Source organism: Cinclus cinclus, chromosome 2, assembly GCF_963662255.1.
Source record: "Cinclus cinclus chromosome 2, bCinCin1.1, whole genome shotgun sequence".
In the NCBI taxonomy this organism is placed as follows: Eukaryota; Metazoa; Chordata; class Aves; order Passeriformes; family Cinclidae; genus Cinclus; species Cinclus cinclus.
The window spans coordinates 37,169,522-37,183,590 of NC_085047.1; the positions used below are offsets into that span (position 1 = coordinate 37,169,522).

Sequence of the window (14,069 nt, forward strand, 5' to 3'; positions counted from 1 at the left end):
ATCAAATACATTTTGAACTTCAGAGGAGTAGGACAGATCTTTTTGAGTAGAATTTATGTTTATAAACAAGTCTACCTGTCTGCTTTTGCTGCTAGTTTGAAATGAAATATTCCATTACCCATGAAATGTGCCTTTGTCCTAATGATTTTGTATAAAATTATTTCAGATGTTCATATATTTGATGCTGATTAATAAAGTATGATAGTACTGATGAAGGAAAAATGGGTGGGTAATTTACAGAACAGGTGTTTATAATGTCTCATGTGACCTAGTTTTAAATCACATGCCAGAGGACTTAGATAAAGGGTGCCATTTGTAAGATTTTTTTTTTCAGTGAAAGTAGTGATAAAGATTTCCTATGCAAATTTTTGTCACACTTTCTGATCTGTTTTAACATGCAGCAGCCTCCTGTTCTACCTGTTATAACCTTCTAATTTACACCTCTGCCACCTCTTACATTTCTTCTCACATAAGATGTCTGTATTCTCTCACAATGAAAACTTCAACCCTTGAAAATAGGTGCAAATATTTTCTGAAAAACTGTCAATATTTCTGTAAGGATTTTTGCCTCCTAAATTATGGTATGAATATGGGTCAGTATATATAGAACAAAACATTTTCTTACTTGTGAGCTGTACCTGGCAAAGATGGAGTGGATTAAGGCAGGTTTTCTTCAGCATTTGTGAGTCCCTGTGCAGGTGATGAGTAGGAGGTAACAGCTCTAAGCCCCAGCAGAGGATGGCAGGAGGAAGTGGGACATTCCCCTCTCATTGCTGGAGAGCTGCTAAGTTTGCCCAACGACTCTTGTATGAGCACACTGATGATACAGAGCAAGATAGGATTGTTCCAAGTGAGTTTAGCACTAAGGCAAACTACTAGAAAGGGTACTGTTAATCTGGAATAGAATTATGTCCTCTCAAACTTTCTGGAAAGTGGTTCAGCACAAGCAGCTGACCATACAGATGTTTTAAACACTGTACCTTTTAAACTGGAACTAGCAATATGATATTTAAATAAATCACAAAAGCAAAGAATGGTAAAATATTATGTGTAAATTTCAGTTCTAATATTTTATTGTTTAAATTCTGCTGTTTTATAATTATTTTATTACTCGGTCTTTTATTACAGACACTTTTAAGTGGTGCCATTTGCTGTGTCTGTTGTCCTGCTACTCTGGTTTGGATTTCAATTTTTAAAGCTTCTACAGGAATCATTCAAAGTCTGCTAGAAACTAAGCAATCCTTTTTGGTAGACTCAGACAAGCTTTCATTCTGTCCCCCTCACGCATATAAATAAAGCATAGCTTTTATAGTAAAAGTTATAAAATCTTCATGATCCAGAACATGCAGTAGTAGTGTCCTATGTAATAACAGTCTTTCTCCTTCTTGTAGGTTCTTTTGTTCTGCATCACAGCTGCTCTGTTCATGTTCTTCTTCAGGTATGTTGCTGGCGTATCTATTTATGTTGTAAAAATTGTTTTGAACAGTGTTTCTTAGTGCCTGATGGTTTCTTGTATTCCTCTCTATATTCTTTGCTCAAGCTGAATTGACTGGTGTGCTTCAATGGCATCACCCAGTGCTGTGAACATAACTGAGCTAAAAAGGGAAATACTGAGTCTTCTGGAGAATATACTGATTACTTACGGAGTTTCATCTCCTAAGTAAGACCCTGGAAACCTAACATAGTGTGAAAACAAGTGAAATCTGCTTTTCATGGCCCTTTTTAAGAGCTCATGGCAGGAAGATTGCTTTTTCTCTTCTGGTAAAAATAAAGGAGAACAGGAAAAGCTAATTTTGCAGTCTTAAATAATACCAAATATTTGACTTGTCTGCAGGTGTAACTACTTTCTTTCAATTTTAGAATAAACGTGTTTCACATGTTTTCACAAGGTATGAATTGTATTCATGTTTTAAAACTTAGAGTAGTGGGAGGTAGATGAGACACTTCTTTTAATGACTTGTTTCTCAGTTTGCAATATATATGTATGTCATTTATCTTATTTCCCTTTAAATACCAGACCTCTCAAATTTTCTTCATTATATCTCAAATTGGAAAGTTTTAAAGTGACCTTTGACTACAACCCTTTGACTTAGAATTTTCTGCGGCGTGCAGCCATCTATGGTTCTTCAAGTTGTATGATCCCCTGGTAATTGCAAAACTCTGGAAGCTGCAGCTTGTTTTTCATAATTCCATTACTTATGGATATTGGCCAAGAACAGTCTGTGGATAGAAGAGGGCTGTTAATTTAAGGGATTCGAAGAAGCATTCCTCCTTTCATCTATAACCTATTAAGAGCCTTGCATTGGCAGTCTTCTTGCTTTATTTTCTTCTATGTCCCTGAGTTAAGCCATAACAGCCTCAGAGAATTTGACTTGTAAGATTGAGGTTAGACACCTGTCTGTATGAATGCTGGTCAAACAAACTCAGAGCACTGAAATTCTGGTCAAAACTATAAATGTTGCATGATCTTGGAGGAAGCTAATTGTCTCCTATCTATGTCTTTGGTAATGAAGTGGTATTTTAGAGAGAACCTGCAAGTTAAATCACAGAGAATAGTTTGGTCTGAAGGGGAGCTTCAAGGTCATCTAGTTCCAACCCCCTGCCATGAGCAGGGCCATGTTCCACTGGACCAGTGCTCAAAGCCCCATTCAGCCTGGCCTTGAACACTTCCAGAGACGAAACATCCACAGCTTGTCAGGAAGACCATTCTGGTGACTCACCACTGTATGGTACATTACAGTAAAGAATTTCTTCTTAATATCAAATCTAAGCCAACCCTCTTTCAGTTTGAGGCCAATACCTTGTCCTATCACTACATGCCCTTGTCAAAAGTCCCTCTCCAGCTTTCCTGCAGCCTCTTTGGAGGTGAGAACTGACACAGAGCCCAGATGTATTTGGTGAATTTTTCCCTGACCTGACACAGAAACACTGGCAGTTGAATGGGCTCCAAACCACTTTCTCTTCTAAAATAGAGACTCCTTGCCAAAGCTGATGGAATATCCTGTTGAGCAATCATCAACAACATTTGATTCCTTTTGTTTGTGTGTTTTAACAGTGGAATTAAAACAGAGGCTCAAGTTTCATTTAATTATTGGAGAAAAAAATCTATTTGTAAACACCAATGAATGTGCTAAGACAAATTTGTCAAAAATAATTAGCACAGACTTAGTTTTTGAGGTGTTCTTTTTTTTTTTCCTTGGTGTAATCAGTCTTGTGAATAGGACTTCTTTACAGTATGCTGCTTTCCTAAAGAAACCAAGTATAGAAGGGTTCTGGGTAAAAATACCTCTAGGTATGCACAGAGTCTGGTCAACTGCACAGGGAGAAGAAACAGCATAGAGCACACTTAATCAGGCCTCAGAGTTGTCTGTTTGTCTGGACTGGCTGTAACTGTGAGCTGGTTGCTGTCTGAGCCAATATGTGAATTGCTGCCCTTCAAAAAGATTTGGGACAGCCCTTGGAATAATCCTGCGTGGAGTCCCAGAGAAGGCAATCTTCCTGACTCTGTTGTATCTAAAGCAAAAAGTAATTGGGAGAGTAATTAAATTACATTTCCTGTTTAATGGCTCAAAATCACTTCAGTCTTTTTCTTAATCATAAGTGCATCAAACTGACAAAATCATGTTCATACTTTTAGAGTAAACACCTTATTCAAAGTCAGATCTGTTTGGCTTATAGAATATATTCCCATTGACTATAAAACACTGTTTGCTCTTAACAAGTATTCACTAACCTGAAAACCAGAAATAAATTCTCTTTTGCATTGCTTAACTTGTTCCCAGAATGGCTTTTTGTTCTCTCCACCCAACTGAAATGTCAACAAAGGTACTGGGAGCAGTAGCAGCCATGGTCAACGAGATCATATAAAATGTCTTTCACTATTAAAGATAAAATTGTAATATCTATATGGTGTAATTTGAAGCTTAAAACCTTTCTAAAAAGAGACTTAATGTAAGCCTGCCTCTATGCTGTGAAAGTCTGACTGATGCTTGGGATTCAGGTGTTGCATGGAATAAAAGCAAAGTAGCCTTTTATTTTCTGAGTTCATATAAACTGCCTTTCCTGAGGTTATTGTGTTCTCTGATCTTAAAAATTACTACTGTCCCTAATAGGTGGTCCTGCTTGGCACTGCATTTCTAACAGTTTCAGGTTTAGCTAAATTAGGGTGCTATTTCTGCTCCGGATAATTTTGAGCTGAATCATTTTCTTTGTGCAACTTGTACCGTCATGCACGGTAGCTGCATCAGACTGAGCCAATGATGCTGACTGGGAAAGCATAGAGAACAGAGATGTTCCACAGCATTCACATGGACTTTGGTCATTTTTAAGTAACTTCATACCAGCATGGTGGTAGGTGATCTTAGCTGAATCTAGAAGATTAAAAGTTATCTGAGTTGGAAAGTCCAAAACTGTTTTCTTCGTGGAAGAATTGTGATATGTGCTATACATCACACAGCTTCCAGGATAGCTTTCAGGTTGCCAGGTTAATAGCAGCCTGGACAGTTGAGTTTGCTTAGTGTTGCTTCTGGAAGGTCAGGTTGATAGTTATCCATTAAAAGAGAAAAAACCAATATGGCTTTTAATTGCAATGTGATCATACCTCTCCCTTGAGTTGGATGTCTTCCTACCACTTCTACTGTTGCAGGCTGTAACAGATGTATGAGTCTTGATCTGTGGAAGCATAGGCATTGTTCTTCCTGATTTATTTGAATAATTAATTTTCTAGTGTATTGGATTGTCTTCAGTGTCTTGCTATAATCTCTATTTTATATTGTTTTCTAAACAAATTCTGTAATAATGGTCTGCTGATGACTCAGGTGTTTCATACTAGTTGAAAATGTCACCAAGCAGTCTTGATATTTATTACTGAATTTTCCCCAAATTCTGTTGGACTGTTCATTATTGCATCTGCTACAGGACAAGAAAAAGAAGGTGCTAAACCTCAGGAGTAAAAAAGTGAGGTTACAGAACTTAAATGATAGGAGGAAAAACTGGGAATAATTACCCCAGAATAGATGAAGTGAGAGTCAGAGTGAACAGTAAATTCAGAAGAGCAACATACAAAGGAAGACAGTAGGAAGAAGGAAGGAGAAAGTGGCCAAAGAGGGATGAAAAAAGGTCATGTTGGGAGACAGGAAAAAGTAGAAGAATATACTAGGAAAAAAACAGCTGAAATGCAGATGATAGGTTTTCAAGCAACAGAGTTATATTTACGGACAGAAGAAGCATATTTTAGTGCAGTACTTTTTTATTTCTTCTCTTCCATCTTCGTCTTGTGGTACTTTTCTTCTAACTTAGACCTCTGTTTTTTCTCAAAATTCTTCTGCTCCGCTCTACTAGAAGTGGTGAAATGAAGATGCATTACTCATTTGTGGATAGCTCTAGTATACACAGTATAGCAGAATCTGACATATGTATATTTACTTCACACATATAGGCAACCACAGTTGAAGCAGGATTGTTCCCTTTCTATTCATATTTGCCTAAGAATCTTAGATGCAGAAGTGTGTCAAGGGAGAGGAATATTCTCGTATCTGTAGCATATTATCTGTAGAAATTAATTTTTAGGTGATACTGAACTCCACTGGGTCTGAGTGTTCAGTACTTACTCAAAAAACCCAGAATTAGTGGTGTCATCTGATGTTGTTGTGTCATCTGGTGTGTTGTGAGTAGGACTTCTTCACAGTGTGCTACTATCCTAAAGAAACTAGGTAAAATAGAGGGGTCTGGGTGAAAATCTTTCTGGATATACACAGTCTGGCCAACTCTAGTTCCTTCAGGGAGAAGAGATGGCAGAGAGGTCACTTGATCAGTCCTCAGAGACCATTCATAGTGTCTTGTAATAAAAGTACATTTTTTCTTTAATGTTTCTAATTGTTTTTTAAATTGCAGTTTGCATGGAATTAAGTTTGTGGGTAGAAATGTTTGCTTATACCATGATTTCATGCCATCTTATTTCAGTTTGAATAACTTGTGATACTGTCCAGAATACTCTTCTAGAGTAATCGGATAGAATGAAATGAAGAAGTGAGAGCACTCCTACAATGTGTAAAATAAACATTTGCAAAACTCAGTGAAATTGTTTTTTTAGTAGCAGTTTCATTTTGGATAATATAAAATGGATTAATTTTTTGTGAGGATGATGCAATGGCTGTGCATTTTTTAAGAAATCCACTTACAAAACTTGCAATCTCTGTACAACAGATGAACACCTACAAAGAATTCCTATCCATATAAATTTAGAAAATCCAGCAATTTGGGTATATACGTGTTGGCAGACTACAGTACTGGTTGCTATAGTAATTAATCCTTAGACCATATACTACCATCTTAAAATGTGCACACATTAATTCATCTGCTGTAAACCTTAGAAAGAAAAGCTCCACCTACAAGCTGAAACCAGCTATTAAAGGAAACGGAATGTTTCTGATGATTGATCATGAGTTGAGGATGAAGGCTGCCTTCTCTAGAGATAAATGCTAAAGTGTTAATTTTCTGAAACAGTAATTTCAGACAATCTGAAGTTACTGCTGTGATTTCACAGAACAGGACATAATGTTTTTCATAACTCAGGTTTTGCATAGCTCACAACAGAAAGCTCTTGATCTCTTAATGCCATTTATATATTATGTGCTGACTAAAAATATTTAGTGAAAAAAACACCTAAGAAATGCAGATGCAGTGCCATATAGTGCTACTGGAGTACTGAAACTTGTGTAAAGACACTGAAAACCTTTGAGAAAGGTTCTTTTGTTCACAGAGCCCTTTATGCTATCTCATTAAGGAAATTCTAGCCTCCCAAATTACAGCTATTTGCTCTTTTTTCTCTGTGAAACACATATCCTGTAATTTATTCACTATTTTCGACATGATATTTCAAAGTGCATTTATTTGCTTTTAAAAATGCGTGCCATGTTAGTCTCTTGTTCAGTCACCTAAACTGCCTTCTGTGCTGAAGCAACTGCTTGAAAGATATTTTCCCCTTATAATTCTACTTTTGTTCTAGAGTAGAAGCAACAGGCTTAACAGTTGGAGTTATATGGTTTTAATATGAAATAATCTTCCCCTTTCTTATAAAGATTATTTTGGAGCCTTTTCTATTTGCTCTAGAATTAGAGGAGTGCATTAAAAGTCCTCTACTGTTGAATTACTATGTAATAAATCAGAAGAAAAAAACAGATGAGGATTTTTTCCATGTTTATATGTTTTCTACTATCCTTATATAAACATCTCAAAGTTAGTGATTCAAGGCCTTGTTTTGGTAAATGTCATGAAACTTGATTTCTGAGGTATTTTGGATGACCTGGTGAGTAGATGAAAACATCCAGCCTCCTAAAAATGCTATAAATATCAGTTTGCTTTATTTAGTTTGAGCAAAAGTAGAACATGGATTGCAGGAGGGGGTTGGGGATGAGAAGATAACCTTCTGGGTTAACTCAGGCACTTCTGGCAGAGACCTGCTGCTGGATTTGCACAGACTGGGTTCAAAATAAGTATGGGTGAAGGTGAGATAATCATGTTCTGTTTATCTACCAATAGAATAAAAAGTGAAAAAGTATTTTTACTTTCTTTTTTTTCACTAAACATAATTTTTGTTCTCTCATAGTCTTCTAGCAGATTTCCACTGCATTTTAGGTTATTTTGTTTGGTTTTTTCTTTCTTTTTTTTGTCTCTTAAATCTTGCTGTGCCATATAGTACTTTTGGGTGTGGTTTGAAGGGAAATTTTGTGGTTTGCTGGGTTTTGCGGAGCTCTGGTCTGAACTCTTCTACATTCACAGGAGAGGGAGACTGATCTCCTTAGGCTAATGCTGGACATACACATGTAGTTCAGAAATGATAAAGATGCATCTTAAGCATATTCTTATTACTGCAAGAATTGGAGATTTTTAGATTTTTGTACAAGTAAGAAGCATATCTGGACTTAGAGATTTTACCCAAAAAATAAGTGTATTTAGGGTATAATTGCAGTGTCCAGTGGGATTAAGGGGAGCAGCTTTAGTTGGTTTGCGAGCCTCTCCTGACACACTTGTACCTTCATTGTTTGCAGTGGCTGCTATACAATATCCATGGGCAAAACCCACTTTTGCAATTTCTGTGTTCTTATATTTTAAACTGCAAATCATTACTTCTCACCTATTTATTTGGGTGGTACTGGAAGAAGAAGACAGCAGTGGTATTCATAAAATTAGAAGAAATCCATTTTGTTCCCCAGTATAGCATTAAAGAAAACCTTACATCAATTAGATCTTTAACATGTTTCTAGGGCCTGTTTCCAAGACTCATCTTCAGCTTTTTTTTTCTGATTTAAGTTAGGAAATAGGAGGGAAAAATGGGCAAATGAAAGCCATTTCTCATCTTGTGTAGTTTAACTCAGGTTGCAGTGCTTCTTCTCTCTAACTGATTGTATAGGGGATTGTACACCAAACTTACTTGCATACTTCTAGGTGGTGTGCATCTTGGCTAACATTTTTCTTTAAAGTTACCAAGATCCTATGAAAATTATTCTGAGGGATGGTAAGTGTTTGGAATTAATGAAATGCTGATGGGTATTTAAATGATTTTAAGTTTTTTTATTACCTATTCTATTCTTCTAGCATATACATGGCCCGTATTATCTTTCCATTTCTTGGATTTGATAAGGAAAAAAAAATCACCTGGTGTAGTGCTAATAAAAGCAAGAAAAAAATGAAAGGGACATGTATTTAAGTATTGATTTTTATGGGTTATTGCCAAAGTTTTTGGATGGAAATTACAGGAGAAGTACATCATAGAACAAACTGCTTTCCTGCTTTGAAAAAAAATATGTGAAATATTTGAAAATATCCTTTTAAGTTCTAGACAGAATTATTGTAATTTTTACAGTAATATGAAGTTCAACACTTCAGTAAACTCTGTGATCTCTTTAGGTCCTTGTCAACAGGAAAAAATGAAAGTATTTATACCTATTTTCTGTCCTAGAGCTGCATCTGTGGAACTGGAAAGGTTTAAATTTGCCATTATTTATTTCTGTCTTTCAAAATGTACATGCCAATTTGGTAACAGTATTTAAACTATTGCTTTAAATTAGAGATTTTTCATCTAATGTTAATTTTACAAAGTTTTTTTTTCTAGTAGCTTTTCTTGAGAAAGTATGTATTAACAATATACTTAGTTTAGTGATTAGAATGTAGCATTTAGTAGTCATGTTTTTCTGAATATGTGTTTGTGATACTGAAATGTTACTAGAACAGACTTAGTCTTAAGATACCAGGAATTACTGGACTAATTTCCTGAAAACACCCTGAGAGAAAACTTCTGACATTTTGATAATGATTGTTGGTTGCGTGATGCCTGTATTTACAGTTTCTCCCAAGGAACTGCATACCACATCAACCTTTTATCCTAGTGTTAGTTATTTTATGGTCAGCTGTGGAATGGCTGTTGTGCCAAGCCAAGGAATGTCACCATGTCCATGCCTACCCCCAGAAGAGGTGCAGAGTGCATGTCCATATACACCATAGGAAACCAAACCAAACCTGAGAGTCTATACTGCAGGAATTAGGTGTTCAAAGGGATAAGCATAAATATATTTGCAGCATTTTAAACTCACCTTTTGAATAAGATCAAAGCAACTGTTACCTGGTGCTGAGCTGTGTGGGTGTCATCTCTGCCTCCCCCTGTCCGAGCCAGCAGCTCCACAGTCTCCTGAAAAGCAGGTGAGAGTGTAGGAAAGGTGAGATAGAGTCACAGTGACAGTGTCACTATCAGCAGAGACAGATGATTAGCATTGCTTTCCCAGAGTTGTGATTGACTGGGAGCAGTGGTAGTGGGAGCCAAGAGGAGGGAAAGGACTGGGAGGAGGCTCCTTATGGGGCTGTGTGCAGTGGGAAAACAAATGCTCCTCTTGAGTGCCTTTAAAAATATTTTTTTCTTTGGGTCTTCTTGAGCATGACTGATGGATTATACTGAGAAACTGGCTGTTTCCCCTTGACCTGCTCCTGTTATCAGATGCAGTGCTTGACCAGAGAAGAGAAACATGAGGAGGAGAGATGGAGCAGTATCCCCAGTGAAGGAGTAGGAGGCCAAGCAGGACAGGGTTTTGAACAGCCATAAGCCAGCTGTAATTAAAGGAGTAGGAGAACATGGGTAGTTGCATTATTAGGGCTGAAGTGCGGCTTTTTGTCTTCGGGTTTACCAAAGCTCTTCAGATAAACAACTTAAAAGTATGGTGAATCATCAAAGTAACTAATTTGCAAGTCATCAGATATTTTTTTTTTCCTTTTTTTTTGTTTCTACTTCTTTATCTAGCAGAGAAACATTACATGCTTTTGCAGCATGGTGTCTACAACTCTGTTTTTATAGTATGTAAAACAGTATGTAAATGTTATCTATATCAAATGATAGCCCAGAATAAAGGTGGCCATTGTCCTTTTGGCTTTTGAAAAAAAGATGGATACTGCCTTCAACCCCTTGAACCACCTTTCTTGTCACAGGAAGTTTGCCAGTCCTGGTACATACTATTTTTCAATTTGTCTTTCAAGTTTAAAAGCTAATAGTGGATTGAAATGAGGAGGCAGGTATTTTATTGTTGTATTATATCCTTGTTTTCAAACTAGCTCTATTCTTGAAGGCATGAACTGTGGTTAGGTCATGTCCAAATGAAGAGTATTAAATGTGTGGGCTGAACTTGGGTTAGTTTTCATTTTCCGTATGTTAAATCATGCTGCTCCTGATTCCTGCAGTCTGCAAAAAGGCTGCAGTCTGCATTTCAGCTGCCAGTGAGGGAAGAAAATTATGTTCTGTTTAGTTCCTGTTTTTCCTGTCTTTCTTTGTGGTTGCAGTTTTTCATATTGAGATATGCTGGTACATCTGTTGAATGGTAATACACATGTCAAAAGTCAAGAAGATTCTTTAAAGCATCTTTAAAGCATGTGACTTCTCTTTTGTTGGGCTTCACTGATTTTAAAAAGAAGCAAGACCCCTTTTACACTAAATTCAGATGTCTTACTTAATTGCTTCCTGTGGATTAAGTAGTAGCAATGATTATACAGCTGTAGGGGAAGAAAGGAAAAAAAAATGATAAAAGCATCATGATTTCTATTGCCACAATGCATGGTACACATGCCAATTTGCATGCAAGGAAATAAGTGAAATAGGGATTTTAGTACTGTGCATACCCTATTAAAAATGTAACTAAATAGCCTACAGAAATAATTTATTTTTTTGGAGGTAAAATGAAATACAAATTATTACAAATAGTTCATTGCATTTACTAAATCAGTAAGTTTACTCTTGTATAGAAAAATGCAAACTTTTGAATGTAATGTGAGGAGATTAAATTTAATTTACCATGTTTAGTCACTTTTAGCCATATGGTACATAGGTTCCTGGAATCTATTTAACCTTTTTTTTCGAACAGTAAATCTTGTCCTTGTTTTAACAGATTGCTTTACATGTAGCTGGATCCAGTTGCACCGCCTCCTCAGGAGAGGAAATGCATTGCTTGCAGACAAGCAGTACAAGAATTACGGCTGTACAATAGGGAGTATTTTTCCACCATTATCACTTTTCAGTGGAGATTCTTTTTCAGATACGTAACAGTGACTCAATGAACCAGGAAAGTGTGTACCTGCAAGGTGATCTGGTGGTAACAGGAGAAGCTTTTGAGGGCTAAAGTTTCAGGCATTTCTGTCCAGAGCCATCCCCAGTGGAAGAAAAAGCGGGTCTCCTCCCCTTCTTTAAGTTTTGTCAGTCAATCACAAAGGGCTTTTGTAGTGCTAGCATATTGATGTGTCTGGGCTTTGGCTGTTTATCATCTTCCTGTCATCCTTAAATGCAAAGTAAAAGAAAGGAAATGGCTTCTGGTTCTCAGGCTTTGAGAATAAACTGCTTGTGGCTGCTGGGGACCTTGGTGTCCCAGCTGCCCTGGAATGCCTTCTGTGGGGATGTGATTGCTGGCACTATCTCACATCATCCCTGTAGCTCCCAGGCACTGGCCAGAACAAGGCTGATATTACAAGTCAGATGATGAAAAAGCAATTGAGATTCACATATTTGATTTCTGTCTTTGATCCTGGCATTAAAGTACCAAGCTCTGTGAGTGGAAGTATCATGCAGACAAGATTTCTGGTCACTTTAATCCCACTGCTAAAAGGATCCATTCACAGGATGTAGGGATTGGCTTGTACTTTTGTAGGATTTCAAAATTGTTAGATGTATTTTATCTATGTTTTTTGCCAACACTACAAGCAACTGAGTTTTTTTCTTCCTTATTTAAAATTATTTTGCTGTATGATTTTTATTGTGTGTGTACTGTATAGCAAAGATTTGGCAGCTAATTGACTTACCTTTTCACATACATTTGAGGCATTTTACATTTTCCATAGGAGTACTAAAGGAGAAGATTTAAGTACCCTGCCGAAGGTCAGGGACAAAATTTGTGTGCCTTCAAGCCATAGAGTTCCCGCCCAGTTCTTAAATCACAAGGCTATCTCTCCTGCATTCCTGTTACAGGACATAATTTAACTTTAAAAAGTAGGGCATGGTACAGAATTGCTGCCAGAAAATTAGGTAGGAAGGAGTATATAAACAGCTATATAGAGCCATAGAAAGAGGCAAGAGACAAAGATATTATGCAGGATAGTGCTGAATGCTGTGCACAAGTCCAGGCAGGTGATACCACTCACTTTATCCACCTTCACTGTAACCCCATTGTAAAAGGCACCAAATTTGTCAGGCACAACTTACCCTTAGTGAAGCCATGTTGGCTGTCAGCAATCACTGCCTTGTTTTCCATGTACCTTAGCATTGTTTCCTGGAGGATCTGCTCCACGATCTTTCCAAGCACAAAGGCAAGACTGGCTGGCCTGTGTTTCCTGGGTCTTCCCTTTTTTCTTTTTTAAAAGTGAAAATTTTGTTTCCCTTTTTTCAGTCACTGGCAACTTCATTGGCCTGACACAACTGCTTAGATAGGATAGAAAGTGGCTAGCCACTTCATCTGTCAGTTGCCTCAGGATCTGTAGATGGATGCATCTCCTCCTGTTCTATGGATTTGTGCACCTTCAGGTTCCAAAGATGGTCTCAAACTTGATCTTTTCCTATTCCAGATGGCTCTTCCATCTCCAAGTCCCTGACTTTTCTGAGGCAAAAAGGTCACAGAGTATCTAATTTTTTTCTTCAAATTCCACATAACCATGTCTCTCATTTCCTTCTAGAGATGGCCCACATTTTCCCTTGTTTTCTTTTTATCACCAGTGTACCTACAGAACCTTTTCTTGTTGCCCCCGGTGTCCCTGGCCAGATTTAATCCTCTCAGGGTTTTATCTTTCCTAACCTTGTCCCTGGCTGTTCAGGCAATCTCTCTGTATTTCTTCCAGGCTACCTCTCCCAGCTGCCATCCTCTATAGGAGTTTTTGTTTGTTTGTTTGTTTGCATTTGCCTAGGAGCACCTTATTCATCCATTAAGACCTCCAGGCATTTTTGCTGAATTTCCTCTTCAGGATGCATCAGTCCTGAACTTGAAGGATATGATCCTTGAGTATCAACCAAATTTCTTGAGCCCTCCTTCTCTCCAGGGCTGTATCCCATGGTATTATGCCAAACAGATCCCTGAAGAGGCCAAAGTCTGCTCTCCTGAAGGGTACTGAGCTTGCTGTGTGTCCTCCTTGCTGCCGTAAGGATCTTGAACCAGCTCAAGGCTGCCCTTGAGCTTCACGTTCCCCTACTGGCCTTGTCTTGGTGAGAGCAGTGCAGCATAGATCCTGTCCTCATTGGCTCCTCTATCACTTGGAGAAGGAAGTTATCATCAACACATTCTGTACATTCTATTCCTCTTGTTTTGTTTGCTGTCCCAGGTTCTTGGCTTAATTTCTTTTGCCCATTTGTTGCCTGTCAGTTCTTCCTGGTTTTGCTGCAGCTGCTCTCTTAAAAATACCTAGTTTTGCTGAGCTGAGCAAAACTATATAGTTTTACAACTATATACAACTCTCTATAGTTGCTTATTTAAATTAGAAAAGAAAAATATTCTCCTGACATTAAAGAGAGATCCCTTTGAGCAGCAGTTAGGAAAAATTTAAGTATTAACATTAAT

General features: G+C 37.5%; 1 protein-coding gene across 2 annotated transcripts in view; it reads left to right on the plus strand.

The window, feature by feature from the left end:
- The window catches only part of TMEM135 (transmembrane protein 135), a 156,287-nt gene that overhangs the window by 97,659 nt on the left and 44,559 nt on the right, over nucleotides 1-14,069 (plus strand). For both annotated transcript variants that reach the window (XM_062514193.1, XM_062514202.1), the window contains one exon: nucleotides 1,392-1,438. In XM_062514193.1, coding sequence (XP_062370177.1) covers nucleotides 1,392-1,438 — 47 coding nt within the window. The remainder of the gene's footprint in view (nucleotides 1-1,391; nucleotides 1,439-14,069) is intronic.